Below are 16074 nucleotides of genomic sequence, written 5' to 3'. Positions count from 1 at the left end.
CACAACAGAACAGAGCAAAACAAAACAAATTCATCTTCTTCTCTTCTGTTAACCCGCACCCCCCGCGTCGCCCCCGCTCGGGCGACTCGGGCGGGACACAACCCTAGCCGCCGGGGGCTCCCCGTCCTTTTACCCTTCCCTCCGCCGCCGCCAAAGGACGCCACCGGCCTATAGCCCGGGGGCTGACGGCGGTGGCGGGGGCCTTCCCTCTCTCCTGCACCATGGGGACGGTGCGGAGCCCCGCGGTATGTGGTGGCACGGCCGATCTGGCCTTGGTGGCGTTGCGGGCCTGCCTTCCGGCGGCGGCACGGCGGCCGCCTCGGCCTAGGGCGGATGGTGGCGGGTGCGGCGGCTGGCCCTGCTTCGGGCAGCGGCCTTAGCTGCGTTCGGCGGCGGCGGCCGGGTCGGCGGCGATGGACCATCTGACCTCGGTTCGGCAGTGGCGGCATGGAGGGCCTGGTGGTTGGGTCGGCGCCATGTGTGGTTTGCCCTTCGGACAGATCTGATCTGGCCGGTGCGACCTGCTCAATGTGCGGCGGCTCAGATCGGCGGCGACCCGTGCACACGATGCTTGATGGAGGTTCCTCGAGCGGATCCGGGTGAAAACCTAGTTCTCGGCTTGATGCCAAGACCGGCGTTGGCAGCACTCTTTTGTGTCATTACCTTCTTGAAGGCATCGCCGTGGAGAAGCTCCAGACCTCTATCCGCTACCTCCAGGGGAAACCCTAGATCAGTAGATCAGATGACGGCGGCGCGTTGGTGTCGTTTCCTCCTTGGGGGCGTCATTCTTGGAGGCGTACACGGGATCGAGGGACCAGTGGGCGGCTTTTTTGGTGGAGCGATGCTTCATCCTACACATTGATGACGGCGGATCTCGGCGGCGTGGTGCAATGGAGACTCGGCGCCCGATGCGTGGTGATGGACTCGCGCAGGAGGAGGTTGCTGTCTGACGTCATGGTGGCGTCGATGGCAGAGTGGTCTGACAAGGTAGAAGCCTCAATATCTGCTCTGAAGACGGACAGGTGGAAGATGGCGGCGACGACACATGTGAGTGCGTCAGACCAGTTTATGCCTCAGACCCGGTATGTGGCTCGGCTGGGGCTTCTGGCTTTTGATGATAGGCTTAGGTGAGTGGACTGGGTATTCGGCCCAGCTAGCGCCCCTTCATCATATGGATAGGAGTAGTGGCATATGATGCCAAGACGGTGGATTTAGGCATATCGTTGTAATACTTTGTAAGATCCTCAAGAATAATCAATAAAGTGGCCGTATGCATCTCCCAGATGCAGAGGCCGGGGGTCATCCTCCTTTTCTAAAAAAAATTCATTTTTGAGGGGTAACTTGCTCCGAAAGTGAACGAACCACTACCAACTCAAATCTTTATAAGAGCAAAGATAATTTTAATTATATGAGCGTACCTCAGTAGGTTGGTGGTGCTGATGCACATGGTTTGAGTCATTTTCAACTCTGTACTCTAGTTCCGCATGGTTAATAACCACGAACAAAAATCACATTATGATTTGTGGCAACATTAACCCAGTCTCTAGCTTTCCTATGATGCAAGTGTTTTTTCCAATGATACTGTTAGGTTCCTGAAGGGCTTGGAGAGCATGTTACATCATCCAAGAAAGCACAAGCTAAATGGTATGAGCATATGAGAAAAGCAGCTTGTGAACACTTGTTTGTTTTAATACAAATTGAAATTGGTACATTTCTTATGCAAAAATTATTCCAAAGTTGGCTTCATTTCTCAAGAGTTCAATATCAGACATGCTAATGAGTATAGGAAAGTAATTGTAACTTTGATTAATATAAATATTGATCCTTTGCAAAATATAAGGATTCTCACGGTACGGCCCTCTTTACATTGGTGTTAGTACAACAGCACATACTACAGAATCTTTGTTTCGATTTCACCAAAAAAATTAATGTGTCAAATTTAACCCGTACTTTGAACAAGAACAGGTATAGGAATATCTCTGAAGCTTATGTAAAAACAGAACCCCCTCCTAGAACATTGGCAGAGGCTGCCATGCTAGTTGCTACAGCTCTGGGCAGGATCCAGGGAGCTAATTTGGAGGTAACATTTTTTCAGAACATAGAGAGACCTACTAGTTTGAACTTTTTTCCAAAGGCTTGTTTCTCTCTTCTTTCAGATTCTAATTAGTACTCCCACAAAGAGGTATTTAAAAAGGCTATGAAAATTTGATTATTAGAGATGTATCAAGTACAAGTCTGCACACTTATTCAAAAGCTTATGTCAAGATTTTAGCCTTTTATCCTAAAAAGGAAGATTCAGCCTTGTCGTGATGCTATAATGTTCTGCAAAAAGAAAAAAAGTTACCAGTTGCATTGTTTTGTTACCACGTACCACTAGAAGTTAGAAGTGACACTATGTTTGTTAACCTCATTACTCATGGAAACAATGTTTGTCCCCAGGGCGTCCTTGCCTACTATGGCTTCCCGATTCCAATGCCCCCTGTAGTCACCACAGAGCACCATCCAGCATCACTACCAGACGGGCAGTTCGTCCTGAAAACTTTGCCGGTCAGACATGGGTCATGTGGCCAACCATTTTGAGCTAAAGATTTAACATAAGCATCACATTTTTCGATGATGCTTTACATTCAAAATCGACAAATGATGATTTTCCTGCCAACCACTACTTTTATCAGATTTATGCAAAGTGCATTGGAGATGGTGATGGCTTTACTGCTTATGTTGACACAGCAGATCCAACCGAATCAGCAAATGTGCCACAGGAAGTGCGTGAGGCTGTCAATGCAATGTCACAAACACCCAAGCATAGGAACAGCCAACAGAAAAGTGTACTCCAAAGTAAGCTGAACAAAGCTGGTTATAGGTAAAAAAATACTAAACCATTCATGTCCCTTTCTTTTATATTACTGATCATTGCAGCATAAATGTGCTTAGTTTTCAGAATTTCTGGTGTGTACTTGTTTCATTTAAATTGAATGTCACCTCTTTTCAGAGAAAAAAGGGGAAAGGGACTTCACCCAAAAGGCCAAATGAAGTGATAGTACCAATGCTGTCTGTAGAAAAAAAATCATGTGTATAGGTTTGACTAATAACCGAACAGGTTGTAAAGAAAAATTTCTTGCCTGACACAGATTATCAATAATTGACAGAATTATCCCTTTTTCTATCAAAATCATGCAAATTGATTATGTATTTCCACGCAACTTCAAATCAAGACTGACATAAATTATGAGGCAGCTATTATCACACACTATGGGGACAATCTATAATTTTGGTTATGCGTGGTTGATGTTATTTTAAATCATAAACTTTAAAATTTGTGGTAGTTTTATTGTGAGTTATATAAGCATACCATATACTAAAAATATCTATGAACAGGATAATATATACTTCAAAAGATGAGATCCTTGCAAGGCAATACCGCTTCAGATTGAGGTATACATTCCACCTTAACATAAATCAAATAAACTGTTGTGAAAATGCATGAGCTTGATTTAGTAAACAGGGGCATTGATGCACAGGAGATGGGAATGCAATATGGGAAGGAGTCCCAGAATGCGCTGGTGAACCTTATCGCTGGCAAAAGTGTCATGGTTTACGTATATGGGCAGGACCAGTATGATCGCTGTGTTGGAGATATCTATTGTGATGGTGTGTTCATCCAGGTGAAACAGAAATGCATCTTATTTATCTGTTGGTTTACTTTGATGATAATTGTGATTGTGCATTATCATATATTCATCTCTCAGGAACAAATGCTGAAGGAGGGTCATGCATGGCATTACAAGATTTACGATAAATGCAAAGAATTTGCAAAAGTAAGAAATGATAGTGCATTTAAATGTCTTTTTGGTATAGTGCCACTTGTGATATGAAACACCTTTCATATCTAAAATGAACTTGGCATGCTTACAAACTATTGGTCATTTGGTTAATACCTAAGAGGGCATATCTACCAGCTATATTAAACCATGAATTAAGTGCACCCATGAAAAGCACTTGGGTCTTATTAGTAAATTAATATAATAATTGTGAAAAAACACTAACATATTTCTGAATTTAGAACATCATGGTGTAATTTAAAGTTCTGAATTCATTTTGTGTCAGGAGTAAACCATTAAGATTTATATACTGTAAAAGTATATAGTAAGAAACAATAGTTTTTGCATAATGTCTCACTTTTTGGCCTGGTAACGCATGAGTTTAAATCTGATTTTAGTGAAGAGGTTTGGATGATAGCACCTAGCAGCTAATGATTTGTAATGGTCACCAGATATGTCCCAATTACTCCCTCCATTCCTAAATATAAGACCTTTTAGACATCCCAATATGGACTACATACGGAGTCAAATGAGTGAATCTACACTCTAAAATATGTTTATGTACATCCGTATGTAGCCCATATTGAATCTCTAAAAGGGCTTATATTTAGAAACGGAGGGAGTAGATCTTAAGATCAATTATTTGCTAAAACAATTCGGAAGATAGGACAACTAAAATGGCCAAATTCAAAGGTTCATACAGATGAGCGCGTGTTTCTCATGTCTTGTTTACACTTTGATTGTAAAGTGGGAGATGAAAGCACGAGATGCACGTCGAGGGCTTTGGGCATCTGATAACCCTGAGAAGCCGTGGGATTGGAAAAGGAAGCACAACGTGAGAAATGAGGCATCTGATAACCTTGATAAGACATGGGAATGGAGACGGAAACCGCACAATGCAAGACACCAGAACACCCCAATTCAGGTGACATTGTGTACCTGAATCTCAAGTGATGAGCTCTTGAATGGTGAGGAAGTCAAACAGCCTGCTGGAGATGTAAATTTAGTGAAAGCGTCTGAAGCAAAATTTGCCATTCACTTATTCGGAAGGGACAATTCCATTTATCCCCCTAACTTAAGCCACCATCTGGCATTTGCCCCTAATTTTCAGGTATGCTCAAAAATACCCCTCTTCCGTCAAGTCACCTTACAGAAATGCCCTTGCCGTCCGGTCAAAGGGGTTTGACCGTCTGGTGAATAGTAACATGAGAAACAGTAAATTCAAAAAAAATAGCAAAAAATAAATAAAAAAATCTGAAATTTTGTGGGATCGAAGATACTTAAGGGCGCAAGGTGTGTGCAAATTTTTGCGTTGTTTGGACATTCCAGGAACTCGTGGGAAAGGAAAAAATGTAAATCTATACGCTGTGAACAGTAAATTAAAAAAAATAGCAAGAAATTTTTAAAAAATATGAATTTTATTGGCATCAAAGAGGCTTGGGTGCGCAAGGGGCTTGCAAATTTTTGTGGTCAAATGGCATGCGAGGTGCTCTAGCAAAAAAAACAAAATAGTGCATTTTTTCAAAGTTTTTTTCTGCGCCAAATTTTGTTTTTTCTCCACGAGCTCCTATAGTGTCGAAACGCAAAAAAATTGCACGCACCTTGCGCACCCCAGCCTCTTTGATGCCAAAAAATTTCATATTTTTTTGAATTTTCTTGCTATTTTTTTTGAATTTACTGCTCAGAGCGTACATTTTAAAGTTTTTCGTTTGACACGAGCTGCTGGAATGTCCAAACTGTGCCAAAATTTGCACGCGCCTTGCTCCCTTGAGTATCTTTGATCCCACAAAATTTCAGATTTTTTTGCTATTTTTTTCGAATTTACTGTTCACCATTTACTATTCACCAAACGGTCAAACCCCTTTGACCAAACGGTAGCGACACAGAAGGGCATTTCTGTAAGGTGACTTGATGGAAGAGGGGTATTTTTGAGCATACCTGAAAATTAGGGGCAAATGCCAGGTGGTGGCTCAAGTTAGGGGGATAAATGGAATTGTCCCTATTCGGAATCTCTATGGAGTTTGAGCTGAGAATGTATAGATTAACTATGATGAGTACTGTGTTGAAATATTGCAATAATGACTAATTTGTGCCAGTTCAGGCAGCATAAATATGTCGTCCAAACGCCAGAATCTGAAAGTAGCACAACCTACAGTAAACTCAATGATGTATGGCAACAATTTGTGGAAGAACAGTGATGCAGAAGACGAAACTGGTAAGGTCTACAGGGTTGACAATGACATGAGTTATGCTCTAAAACGCTCAACCATCAACCTAACACCTAAAGAGAGGCACAAATTTTCAGAAATATTGACACATTTTTTTATTTCTGTAATAACTTGAAGCTACACACAAGAACAAACATACCAGCGCGTTCAGATAGGGCACTCAATCAAGCCTATACATCCATGAATTTAGCTCCAAATCAAAGACGACTTGCTTTGCTGCAATTCTTTGGCCAGGGCTTGATTTGATTTTGGCGATAGAAAGGCCATATGATTTACTTTCTGGTGCCGGTCCCTTCACAAAGATAGAAGAATGGACGCCCGCTGGCGCGTGACGTACGCCGCGGACCTGGTGACCGCGCGACGGATCTCGCTGGACGACGGCGTGGTCTGGCTTCGTCACGAGGCACTCCGGATCGTGTTGCTCGACGAACATGGGCGCACGGTGGACACGCGTTTCCTTCGCGAGGGTGAATCGATCGAGATCGGGGGTATTCTCTCCTTCCCGTGCCATTTTGCTAGGGTTCATGACAGGATTCCGGTGGCTACGGCGATGGCCGGATCCAGCGCGCCACCGTGCGGAGCAGAGGGGCACGGGCGCGTGGGGGCGGCCACGTCGGCTGCGGTACACGGGATGGCCGGGCGTGCGAGGCCGACTCACCGGTTTTCTCCTACCCCGACCACTGGACCGGGAATTCTGGGGCACGGACCGGCCCGCCATGGGACCGATGGTCGACACGTGGTGGACGAGAGATCTGACCGCCATGGATCGGGCGACGCTAGGGTTTGCGGGAGCGAGGCAGGTATAAAAAGCACAGGCGCTCCCACCTCCCCCATTTTAGATCTCGACGAGTGCTTCTCCCACTTCTGGGACGCGCCTCCTCCGGTTAGATCTAGGGTTCAGCAATCTTTCGGGTGGTGGGAAGGAAAAATTCATGGTGATGCCCGTTCATTTGCTCAAGTAGTTGCTTCCCCTCCCACTTTTCCTCCACCCAAACAACCACACACCAGCAACTCCATCAAAATGAGAGGGGATGGTTTTGGGGCGGGCCGCCATGGCCGGGGAGCTGGGCGCTTCGACCGTGGCCGGGGACGCGGCTTCGACTCCAACGTTTGGAAGAGGAAGGTGGAGACGGGGAATTCGTCGTCCACGAGGGCTTCTGGATCTGGTGAATCCGGATTTGACAGATGGGATGAGGCGACTGACGGGAGGCAAATCGCTCCCAACAACCAGGAGAAGTGGTGTGGGGGCGATACGGATCTGGGCTCCTCGCTAGGCGCTGCTGATGCAAGCGGGAAGCATGCTGCTCCTGCTCGGCAAGAAAGGCGTGGGGGAGGGGATGGCGCTCACCGTGCTCCTGGGAGGAACCCTACTCCACTGCATGCCCGAGATCCTCCTATGCAAACAGGTAATATCAATCCTTCTCATGAACCCTGTCAGATTTGCAACTTGATGGGTCATGTTATTGCTAGATGTCCTCAAGCTATCTGCGGTAGATGTAAGAAGAAAGGGCACCTTGCTGTTGTTTGTTCTGAATTTCTTCCCTGGGAATATGTGCCTGCGATGTGTGCTTTTCAAGCCAAGGGGCAAGGGTTTCATTACATTCCTGATTTCAGTATTGATAGACAGGCTAGAGAGAATATTTTCAACATTGTCGTCACTATCGTTGAGGGTTCTGCTCCTACTAAGGATATTGAACATGAGCTTAGTGTTTATGTGGGGCAAGGGTGGCGTTGCTCTGCTAGGTTTTTTGCACCTCAGAAATTTGTGATGAGGATGCCTAATCCTAGGGAAGTAGACCGGGCTCTGTTTGTGGAGTATGTGAGGCTGAAACAATGCAATGTTAATGTTAGATTTTCTCCATGGTTTGAGGACATTGATTCTGATGGACTATTGGAGGTCGCTTGGGTGAGGACTGGGAGAATCCCTATTAACAAAAGATGTGATAAGACTGTTGCTTATGTTGGGGGCCTGGTGGGGATCACTCTGGAGGTGGATATGTCTACCATTAATCGCCCCTCTTCAGTCCGAGCCAAGATTGGCTGCAGGCTAGTGGATAAACTCCCCAGCTCAGCTGAGGGGGTGCTGGGGGGCCGTTTTTACAGATTTACTTATGAGGTTGAGGAGATTTTGGTTAAGAACCCTGTTGTGGAGGATGTTAATGCTCATATTTCCAATGATGAACCTGCTAAGCATGATCAAACTCCAAAGAGGAAGCGTGATGATCCTAAAGATGGTGATAGTCGCTCGAACTTCCCTGATCGTGACAGAAGTGGTACTTCCCGTGGTGGTAAAACCTGTCGTTTACTGCCAGTGGAGAATGAGATGTCTGCCTCCTCTGAAAGTGAGGTGGACGGATCCTTGCTCATTGAGACTTTGGCTAGAGAGCATGGTATGTATGATCTGGAGGATGCACATGGTGCCTCAAGCTGGCTGGTGCCAGTCGGCCCAACTGCGATCCGGGGAAATGTGATACCTGGGACTGATTCCCACAAGGTGCAGGTAAACAACAAATCTGTGGTTAACCGCAGTTTATCTTATGCTGCGGCTGTTACTAATATTACTCAGGTTGTGGAGGTTGATGGAGAGGTGGATCCGAAGCTGAAGATATCTACTGATTATGTGGTACAACTCCCTTCACCTGACCGTAATGAGGAGATCATACTCACTCCACCACTCGCCCCGGAAGGCATACACAGATTCAGCAAGCGTAACGCTCGGGGCATGCAGGAAAATGTGGAAGCTAGAGCTATGAGGATGGCCAATGAGAAAGATGTGGCAGGTAACAAACCAAACCTGTATAAAAATTCTTTTGCAGTTCTTTCTGATAATGATTTGATGATAAGAGCTTCTAGAATGGGGGTTTGTATCCCTGACAATGACTTTACCTACATTGATGTGCTTCGTGAGTTGGAAATAGTCAGAGGGAACCTAGAAGATAAGAATAGTAGAGAGGACGAAAGGCAGGGTGATGATGATGAAATTATTGTCACTAATGGGCTGGGGAAGAAAGCTCCTGTCAACCTTGATTGGTTAGAACAGGACGAAACTATAAACGAACAATGCTCTGCTGGCAGATCCAATAAGAAAAAGCAACACAGATCTGCGGTTAAGCTCTCTAGGCCTGTGACTAGGAGCCAGAGGAAGAAGAACCCCATAGGGGATGAATTTTGTAACCCTACATTGCCTCCTGGTAGGGTTACTAGGGCCCAACATCATAAAAAACGTTATAAATGAAAGGTGTCATATGGAATTGCAGGGGGGTAGGCAAGAAGGGAATGGCCACCTGCCTCTCTGATATGATTAGTGACCATTCTGTAGATTTCCTGGGTCTGCAAGAGACCATGAAGAAAAACTTTTCCCCTGGTTGTTTGAGGAAAATTGATCCCTTTAGCATTTTCAGTTGGAACTGGACTCCCTCTGTTGGGAAGTCCGGGGGTATCTTATGTGGTATTAGGAATGATAATCTGGATATCGTCTCCTGTGATAAGGGCAAACATATATTACAGCTAGTGTTGTACGATAAGAAGAAGAAAACCAATTGGGGTCTACTAATAGTCTATGGATCTGCTCATGAGGAAATGAAGGAAGAATTCCTTATTGAGCTTGCCACGATGTGTGGCTGTATGCAAGTTCCGTATATTGTGGGTGGGGACTTTAATATTCTTAGGCATTCTGGGGAGAAAAACAAAAAAATGTCAAGTCACAAATCATCTGATATTTTCAACTCAATTATCAATACCCTGGCGCTTAGAGAAATTCACATTAGTGGTGGCAAGTACACCTGGACTAATAATCAAGCTCATCCCACTCTGGAAAAGCTTGATCGCATCCTGATGTCTGAATCCTGGGAGGATTTGTTTCCTTTGGTCTCTGTCAGGAAGCTGGTTCGTGAAATTTTAGATCACAATCCCTTGTTGCTGAACACGGGTGAGGAGGGGCGTGAGGCTCCGAAACCAAGAGAGTTTCGGTTCGACCTGGCCTGGGTAAAAAATGATAGATTCCTGCCGTTGGTTCAGAAAATTTGTTCACGCAGGGTTTTTTCTTCCGACCCCATTGATGTTTTAAACATCAAGCTCAAGAGGTTTAAGTCTTATTTTAAAGGGTGGGGCTCGGATAGATTTGGTCATGATAAGAAAAGAAAGGAAGACCTTCGGATGGAGCTGGAAATGTTGGAAGAATTAGAAGAAGAAGCCCCTCTTTCTCCTGAGCTGTACAGTAGAAAGATCGATGTCTGTTTTGAACTTCATGAGTTGCTTGTCAATGAGGAAATTTTTTGGTTACAACAATCGCACGAGCGATGGTTGCTCAAAGGGGATTTGAATACTGATTACTTCGATCGTATAGCTAATGGACGTAAACGGAAAAACACGATCCACTCCCTTAAGGTTGGCGACATGGAGATAGAGGGCACCGATAAGCTGATTGTGCACGCCACGGAGTTCTATAAAGAATTGTTCGGCCCAGCTCCTGGAAACCAGTTTCACCTAGATCCTGACACATGGGCACCAGAGGAAAAACTTAGTGAGGAGGATAATACTGACCTGTGTAGAGAGTTCTCGGAGGAGGGGGTCAAGGAGGCCCTGTTTGACATGGCCTCCAATAGGGCCCCTGGACCCGATAATATCCCGGTAGAATTCTACCAAGTGTGTTGGGATATTGTCAAAAACGATATCATGGCCTTGTTTAGACACTTTCATCAAGGGACGTTGGATGTTCAGCGGTTGAACTATGGGATCATCACGCTACTTCCGAAGCTCTCGGGGGCTGACAAAATCCAACAGTTCAGACCCATTTGCTTGCTTAGATGCCCCTATAAGCTTATCACAAAAGTCCTAGATCGCCGAGTCTCGGTGTATGCTGACAAGCTAATTAGTCATGTTCAAAATGCCTTTGTCAAAGGGAGGAGCATTATGGATGGTGTTCTCTCACTTCATGAAATCCTTAATTACACTCACATGAAAAAGAGGGTTGGCGTGGTGTTGAAACTGGATTTCGAGAAAGCTTATGATAAGGTTAACTGGGATTTCTTATTAGAATGTCATAAACTGCGGGGATTCAATGAAACCTGGTGTGGGTGGATTAACCAGATTCTTCGGAATGGCACGGTTAGCACTAAATTGAATAACTGTGTGGGGCCGTACTTCCAAAGTGCTAAAGGGGTACGGCAAGGCGACCCTCACTCTCCATTCCTGTTTAACTTAGCTGCCGAATGCCTCACGAAAATGATCAAAAATGCCCAACGTAATAAGCTGCTGGTTGGTTTAGCTGCGGATCTGATCCCCGATGGAGTTGCGATTCTCCAATACGCATATGACACAATTATCTGTCTCGAACATGACATCGACAGAGCAGTCAACCTGAAGTTGCTGTTGTATATGTTTGAAATGATGTCTGGGTTGAAAGTCAACTTTCAAAAAAGTGAGATTTTGACTGTGGGGGGAGATGATGCTGTGATTAAGCAATATGCTGACCTCTTCAATTGTGATATAGGTAGCTTCCCCATCAAATATCTGGGCATGCCCGTTAGTTATACCACCTTGAGAAACTCTGATTGGGAGTTCATTGTCTGCAAATATCTAAAGAGATTTGAAGCTTGGGTGGGCAATGCTGCCTCCACGGGAGGGAGACACACTTTATTAGACTCTGTTGTCACCCAGTTATCGCTGTATCATATGTCTATGTGGTTGATGAACAAGACGTTCATTGAAAAATTGGATAAGCATAGAAAAAGATTCTTCTGGCAAGGGTGTAACAAGAAGAAAAGATATTACCTTGTGAAATGGAGTAGAATCTGCAGATCTAAAGAGAAGGGCGGTCTAGGGATTAAAGACCTGCGCAAACAGAATATCAGTCTGATGGTAAAATGGTGGTGGAAGCTAGAAACACAAAGTGGGGTGTGGCAAGATATTGTTCGTGCTCGTTACTTGCGGAATAGGACAGTAGCTGATGTTGGCCTAAGATTTTCTGACTCTCCTTGTTGGAAAGCCCAGTCAAGGAAATTTATATGGCTGGTAGGAAGATTAATATTGAATCTGGGAACATTGCTAGGGTGTGGAGTGATCCTATTAACGGACTGCTTCCGTTCAAGGATCAATACCCTCAGCTATTTGACATTTGCAATATTCCTGAATGTACTATCAAACAAGTGTTCGCTGTGGAAACTGGTTCCTTTTTCAGACGAAGGCTCACTCCTGCTTTACATGAACAGTGGGGGGTCGTTTTAGATATCTTACTGACAAAGAGGATCGGGTGGTTTGGAGCTTGAACCAGAATGGTAAATTTAGCACCAAATCTGTTTATAAGTGGCTTGAAAAACCTCTCAATGGGTGTCATTATAAATGGATTTGGAAGGCCAAAATTCCACTTAAGATCAAAAAAAAATTTGTGGCAACTTTCTCAAGACGCGGTGCTGACTAGGCAGGTGATGCGCCATAGGAAATGGCCTGGGAACCTTGTGTGTTCATTTTGTAACGAAATAGAGACTTCCCAGCACCTGTTCTTTACCTGCTCAGTTGCTAGAGTGGTGTGGCGATCTATTGGGGTGGCTATTGGCACCGATAAATGTCCTGATAACTATTGGCAATTTTTTGCTTGGTGTTATACCTTTCTTCCAGGAGGGGAGAAATACTATACGGTTGGTCTTGCAGCCGCTTGCTGGGCAATCTGGCTTGCTCGCAATAAGGCTACCTTTAAGAAAAAGCAAATTAAGTCTCCTTTTGAAATCGTGTTCTCCATGTGTTCTTTTCTGTTGTATTGGACAGGGCTGCAGAAGGGTGACGACGCCGACAAGCTACGCTCAGGTGCCGAGATGATCAGGGCCAACACGATGCAGCTGATGAGACTTTGCGGGGCTGCCGCCCAGCCGATTGGAGGAGCTTGAAATGCGCTGTGGACTCATGCTGCTTTGGCGCGGGACGAAATGGGCGTGCTGCTGGGAGGGCCATCTTCCTTCATAGTAGCTTTTCTTTTTCGCTTGTGATACTTTGGTGTGTTAGCCTGTATCTCTTTCTGGGTTTGCTGGAGCTTGGTGCTCTTGGACTGTATGTGTTACCAGGTTTTCGCCCCACAGCGTTCGAGTCGACGGCGACCGAATGACAGTGGGTTTCTTGGTAATGCTTGAACTCGCCTTACCTCTTTCCCTTTTCCTGACTCTGTATTCGGAACTGGTTGTATTTCCGTTGTTTTTGCAATGGAAAGGGGTAATGCCCGGTTCAAAAAAAAAAAAGATAGCCCCTTCTTGCTCTTATTCTTATTCTCATTTGGTGGAATACAAGAGTCCTAAAGCTCTTGTTTTCCAAGTGAAAATTGCCTATCTAGCTGGCTCAAATTTAGTAGTCAAAGGGACTCCAACCTGCTCAAAATTGTAACTACACACCACTTCTCTATTTCTACCAGTAGTCATTACAAGAGCAACAACCATCTTTGAAACAATGAAACCGATTGTTATCCCGAACAATGATCTCCCGATGAGTTATCCTTGATATTAGTTTGATAGCAGTGTGACAGTCGGTGCATACCCTAAGGTTCTTGGTGACCCTAATGACCTCCCCTGGTTGGGTAGTGAGAAGGCAAAATGCAATGGCAAGTTTCTCGCTGTGATAAACTAGAGTGTGCTCCTTCTCCTCATCTTCAACGTCGAACATCACCACATCTGTAGTTGGTTTGTAACCCATAGTTTTCATTTCCATGCCTAATTCATCTAGCTTTTGGTAAATCTGATCCATGTGGGGATGCGACTTGTCTCCAACACGGAACTCGTGGACCTTACCACTAAACTCAACCCAGCTATATGCACGGACCTTTTCAACCCCTTTCACCTTCATGTCCGATCTAAGCTTTGCAGCATCCTCCCATCTGTTGCTGTTAGAGTATATGTTCGAGAGCATGACATAATTCCCTGAATTCCGGGGCTCAAGCAGGATGAGCTGCTTCAAGACATGTTCTGCAAGCTCTGCGTCTCGGTGAATCTTGCAGCCACCAAGAAGTGCTCCCCACACGACAGCGTTTGCCTGCATTGGCATATCATCAATAAGCTGATGGGCTTCCTGGAGCAACCCAGCGCGACTGAGCAGGTCGACCATACAACCATAGTGCTCAATCCTAGGTGTGATGTTGTATAACTGAGTCATGTTATGGAAGTACCGCCGTCCATCTTTTACAAGGCCGGTATGAGTACAGTTGCAGAGAATGCTGATGAAAGTATTGTCATTCAGTTTCATGCCTGACTTCTCCATATGGCCGACAAGGGCAAATCCAACCTTACCATGCCCAGTCAGGCCCAGCCCCAAGATCATCGCGTTCCAAACAACAATGTCCCTCTTCCTCATCTGCTGGAACACAACCCATGCCTCGCCTGTGCTCCCACACTTGGCATACATATCAATTAGCGCAGTCCCTAGAACTGGGTTGTCAAGAAACTCATCCCAGTCCATCGTCCTGACTGCCTGCCGTCCCATATCAAGTGCACCCAGCCGTGTGCAAGCTGAGAGCGCCCCTACCACCGTGTAGCAATCTGGCTTCACTCCCTGAGTCTGCATTGCAAAGAAGAGCTCAAGAGTCTCTTGGGGGTGCCCGTTGGAAGCATATCCCCCGACCATAGCACCCCAAGCTACAGCATCCTTCTCCGGCATCTTGTCGAACACCTCCCTTGCCCTCGCCATCTCGCCGCACTTGACATACATATCTACCGCCGCAGTTGCCACAAACACGCTGCCCGCAACCCCCTCTGCTTGTGCCGCCCTCCACACCGCCTCCCCAGTGCCCAAGTCCGCGACCCGGGCGCATGCCGTCAGGACCCGCACGGCCGTGAAGCTGTCCGGGCGCATCCCGCTCGCGAACGCGTCCCTCGCGACGGCGACGGCCTCCCTGACGCGCCCCGCGTTCATGTACGCGGTGATGAGCGCGGTCCAGGAGACCGTGTTGGGGCAGCGCATTTCGTCGAACACGCTCCGCGCATGGTCCAGGAGGTCGCATTTCGCGTAGAGGTTGAGGAGGGAGGTGAGGACGTAGGGGTTGGAGTGGGAAGGGAGCTTGAGGGAGCGGGCGTGGAGCTGCTCGCCGACGGGGAGAGGGTTGGGGAGGCGGGAGGCGGACTTGAGGGCGCATGGCAAGGTCAGGTGGGAGGGGACGGGAAGGAGGGAATGTAGGCGGAGGGCGTGGACGTGGAGGCCGGAGGAGGAGAGCGCGCGGAGGAGGAGCGGGGAGAGGTCGGCGAGGAGGTCGAGCCGGAGGAGGCTGCCGTGGAGCAGTTTTACGGTGAGGGGTGGGAGGCGATCGCTGGAGCTGACGCCCTGGAGGAGGACGCGGTGTATCGCCGCGGCGGCGCTCGACATGAAATTGCCAAGCTCCGGGGTTGAATGCTTTGTGGGACTGGTTTTGTACGGAGTTAATTGCATGTTGGTACCACGCTTGCGCATCTACTCACGAGTCAGTACGAGTACTCGTGCATGTCGCAGTTCAGTATCACTGTTCGGTCTAACTGTTACAAACTGGACCGACAGCCGTATAAGTGAGTATTGACCACGTATCTGACAGACGAGGCCCACCTGTCAGGTGACACGGTGGCCAGTCGGCGCGTGCCCGGCGCGCTGACTAGGACGAGGCCGGTGCGGTCGGTCTATATGGGCTCGGTCGGCTCGGTCGATGGTCGGCCTCACTCTCGCTCGACCTCACTCTCACTCTCGCTCTCCCTCCTCTCTCCGATTCGCCGCCGCCCGCCGCCGCCGCCACCTGAACCGGCTCGCCGTCGCGCCATGGAGGACGAGAGCAGCCAGGACTCAAGCGTGCAATATATGAACCTCTCCGACGACAAAGCCATGCATTACCGGGTGAGTTGTAGAGTTAGGGTTAGGGTTGGGTTATCTGATTTGTGGGGATTGGATTTGATTTGGGGATTTTCTTTTCCTTTTGATCCTGTAGATCCCTGCTAGCATTGAAGACCAAGACTACAGTGGCATTGAAACATCACCCAGAGTTCTTTGCCATCAACATGGTGTGGCGGTTGAGAGGCGTGTAGCATTTGAAG

At 46.8% G+C, this 16074-nt stretch overlaps 2 protein-coding genes across 6 annotated transcripts; one reads left to right on the top strand and one right to left on the bottom strand.

Moving 5' to 3' along the window:
• Positions 1–1193: 1193 nt before the first annotated feature.
• Positions 1194–4925, top strand: LOC109769023 (probable staphylococcal-like nuclease CAN2). Of its 5 annotated transcripts, XM_020327764.4 has the most exons (8): positions 1194–1644; positions 1966–2080; positions 2440–2547; positions 2676–2863; positions 3379–3435; positions 3506–3665; positions 3750–3818; positions 4570–4925. In XM_020327764.4, exons 2-8 carry the CDS (start codon positions 2033–2035, stop codon positions 4762–4764), a joined length of 825 nt encoding a protein of 274 aa, XP_020183353.1. In that variant the 5' UTR covers positions 1194–1644; positions 1966–2032; the 3' UTR covers positions 4765–4925. The 5 variants fall into 5 exon arrangements, with proteins under 5 accessions (XP_020183353.1, XP_040245568.1, XP_040245566.1 ...); XM_040389634.3 differs by lacking the exon at positions 3750–3818 and having other exon boundaries at positions 1383–1644; XM_040389632.3 differs by having other exon boundaries at positions 1383–1644; positions 3506–3818.
• An 8339-nt stretch (positions 4926–13264) lies between these two features.
• LOC109769014 (putative pentatricopeptide repeat-containing protein At3g08820) lies at positions 13265–15413 on the bottom strand. The gene has a single exon (XM_020327757.4). The coding sequence runs from the start codon at positions 15380–15382 to the stop codon at positions 13439–13441; it is 1944 nt and encodes a 647-aa protein (XP_020183346.1). The 5' UTR covers positions 15383–15413; the 3' UTR covers positions 13265–13438.
• Positions 15414–16074: the final 661 nt, after the last annotated feature.

The sequence above is a fragment of the Aegilops tauschii genome, chromosome 5 (genome assembly GCF_002575655.3).
Source record: "Aegilops tauschii subsp. strangulata cultivar AL8/78 chromosome 5, Aet v6.0, whole genome shotgun sequence".
NCBI classification, from domain to species: Eukaryota; Viridiplantae; Streptophyta; class Magnoliopsida; order Poales; family Poaceae; genus Aegilops; species Aegilops tauschii.
Note: the sequence above shows the minus strand (reverse complement) of the source record. Positions and strands in the feature narration are given on the sequence as shown.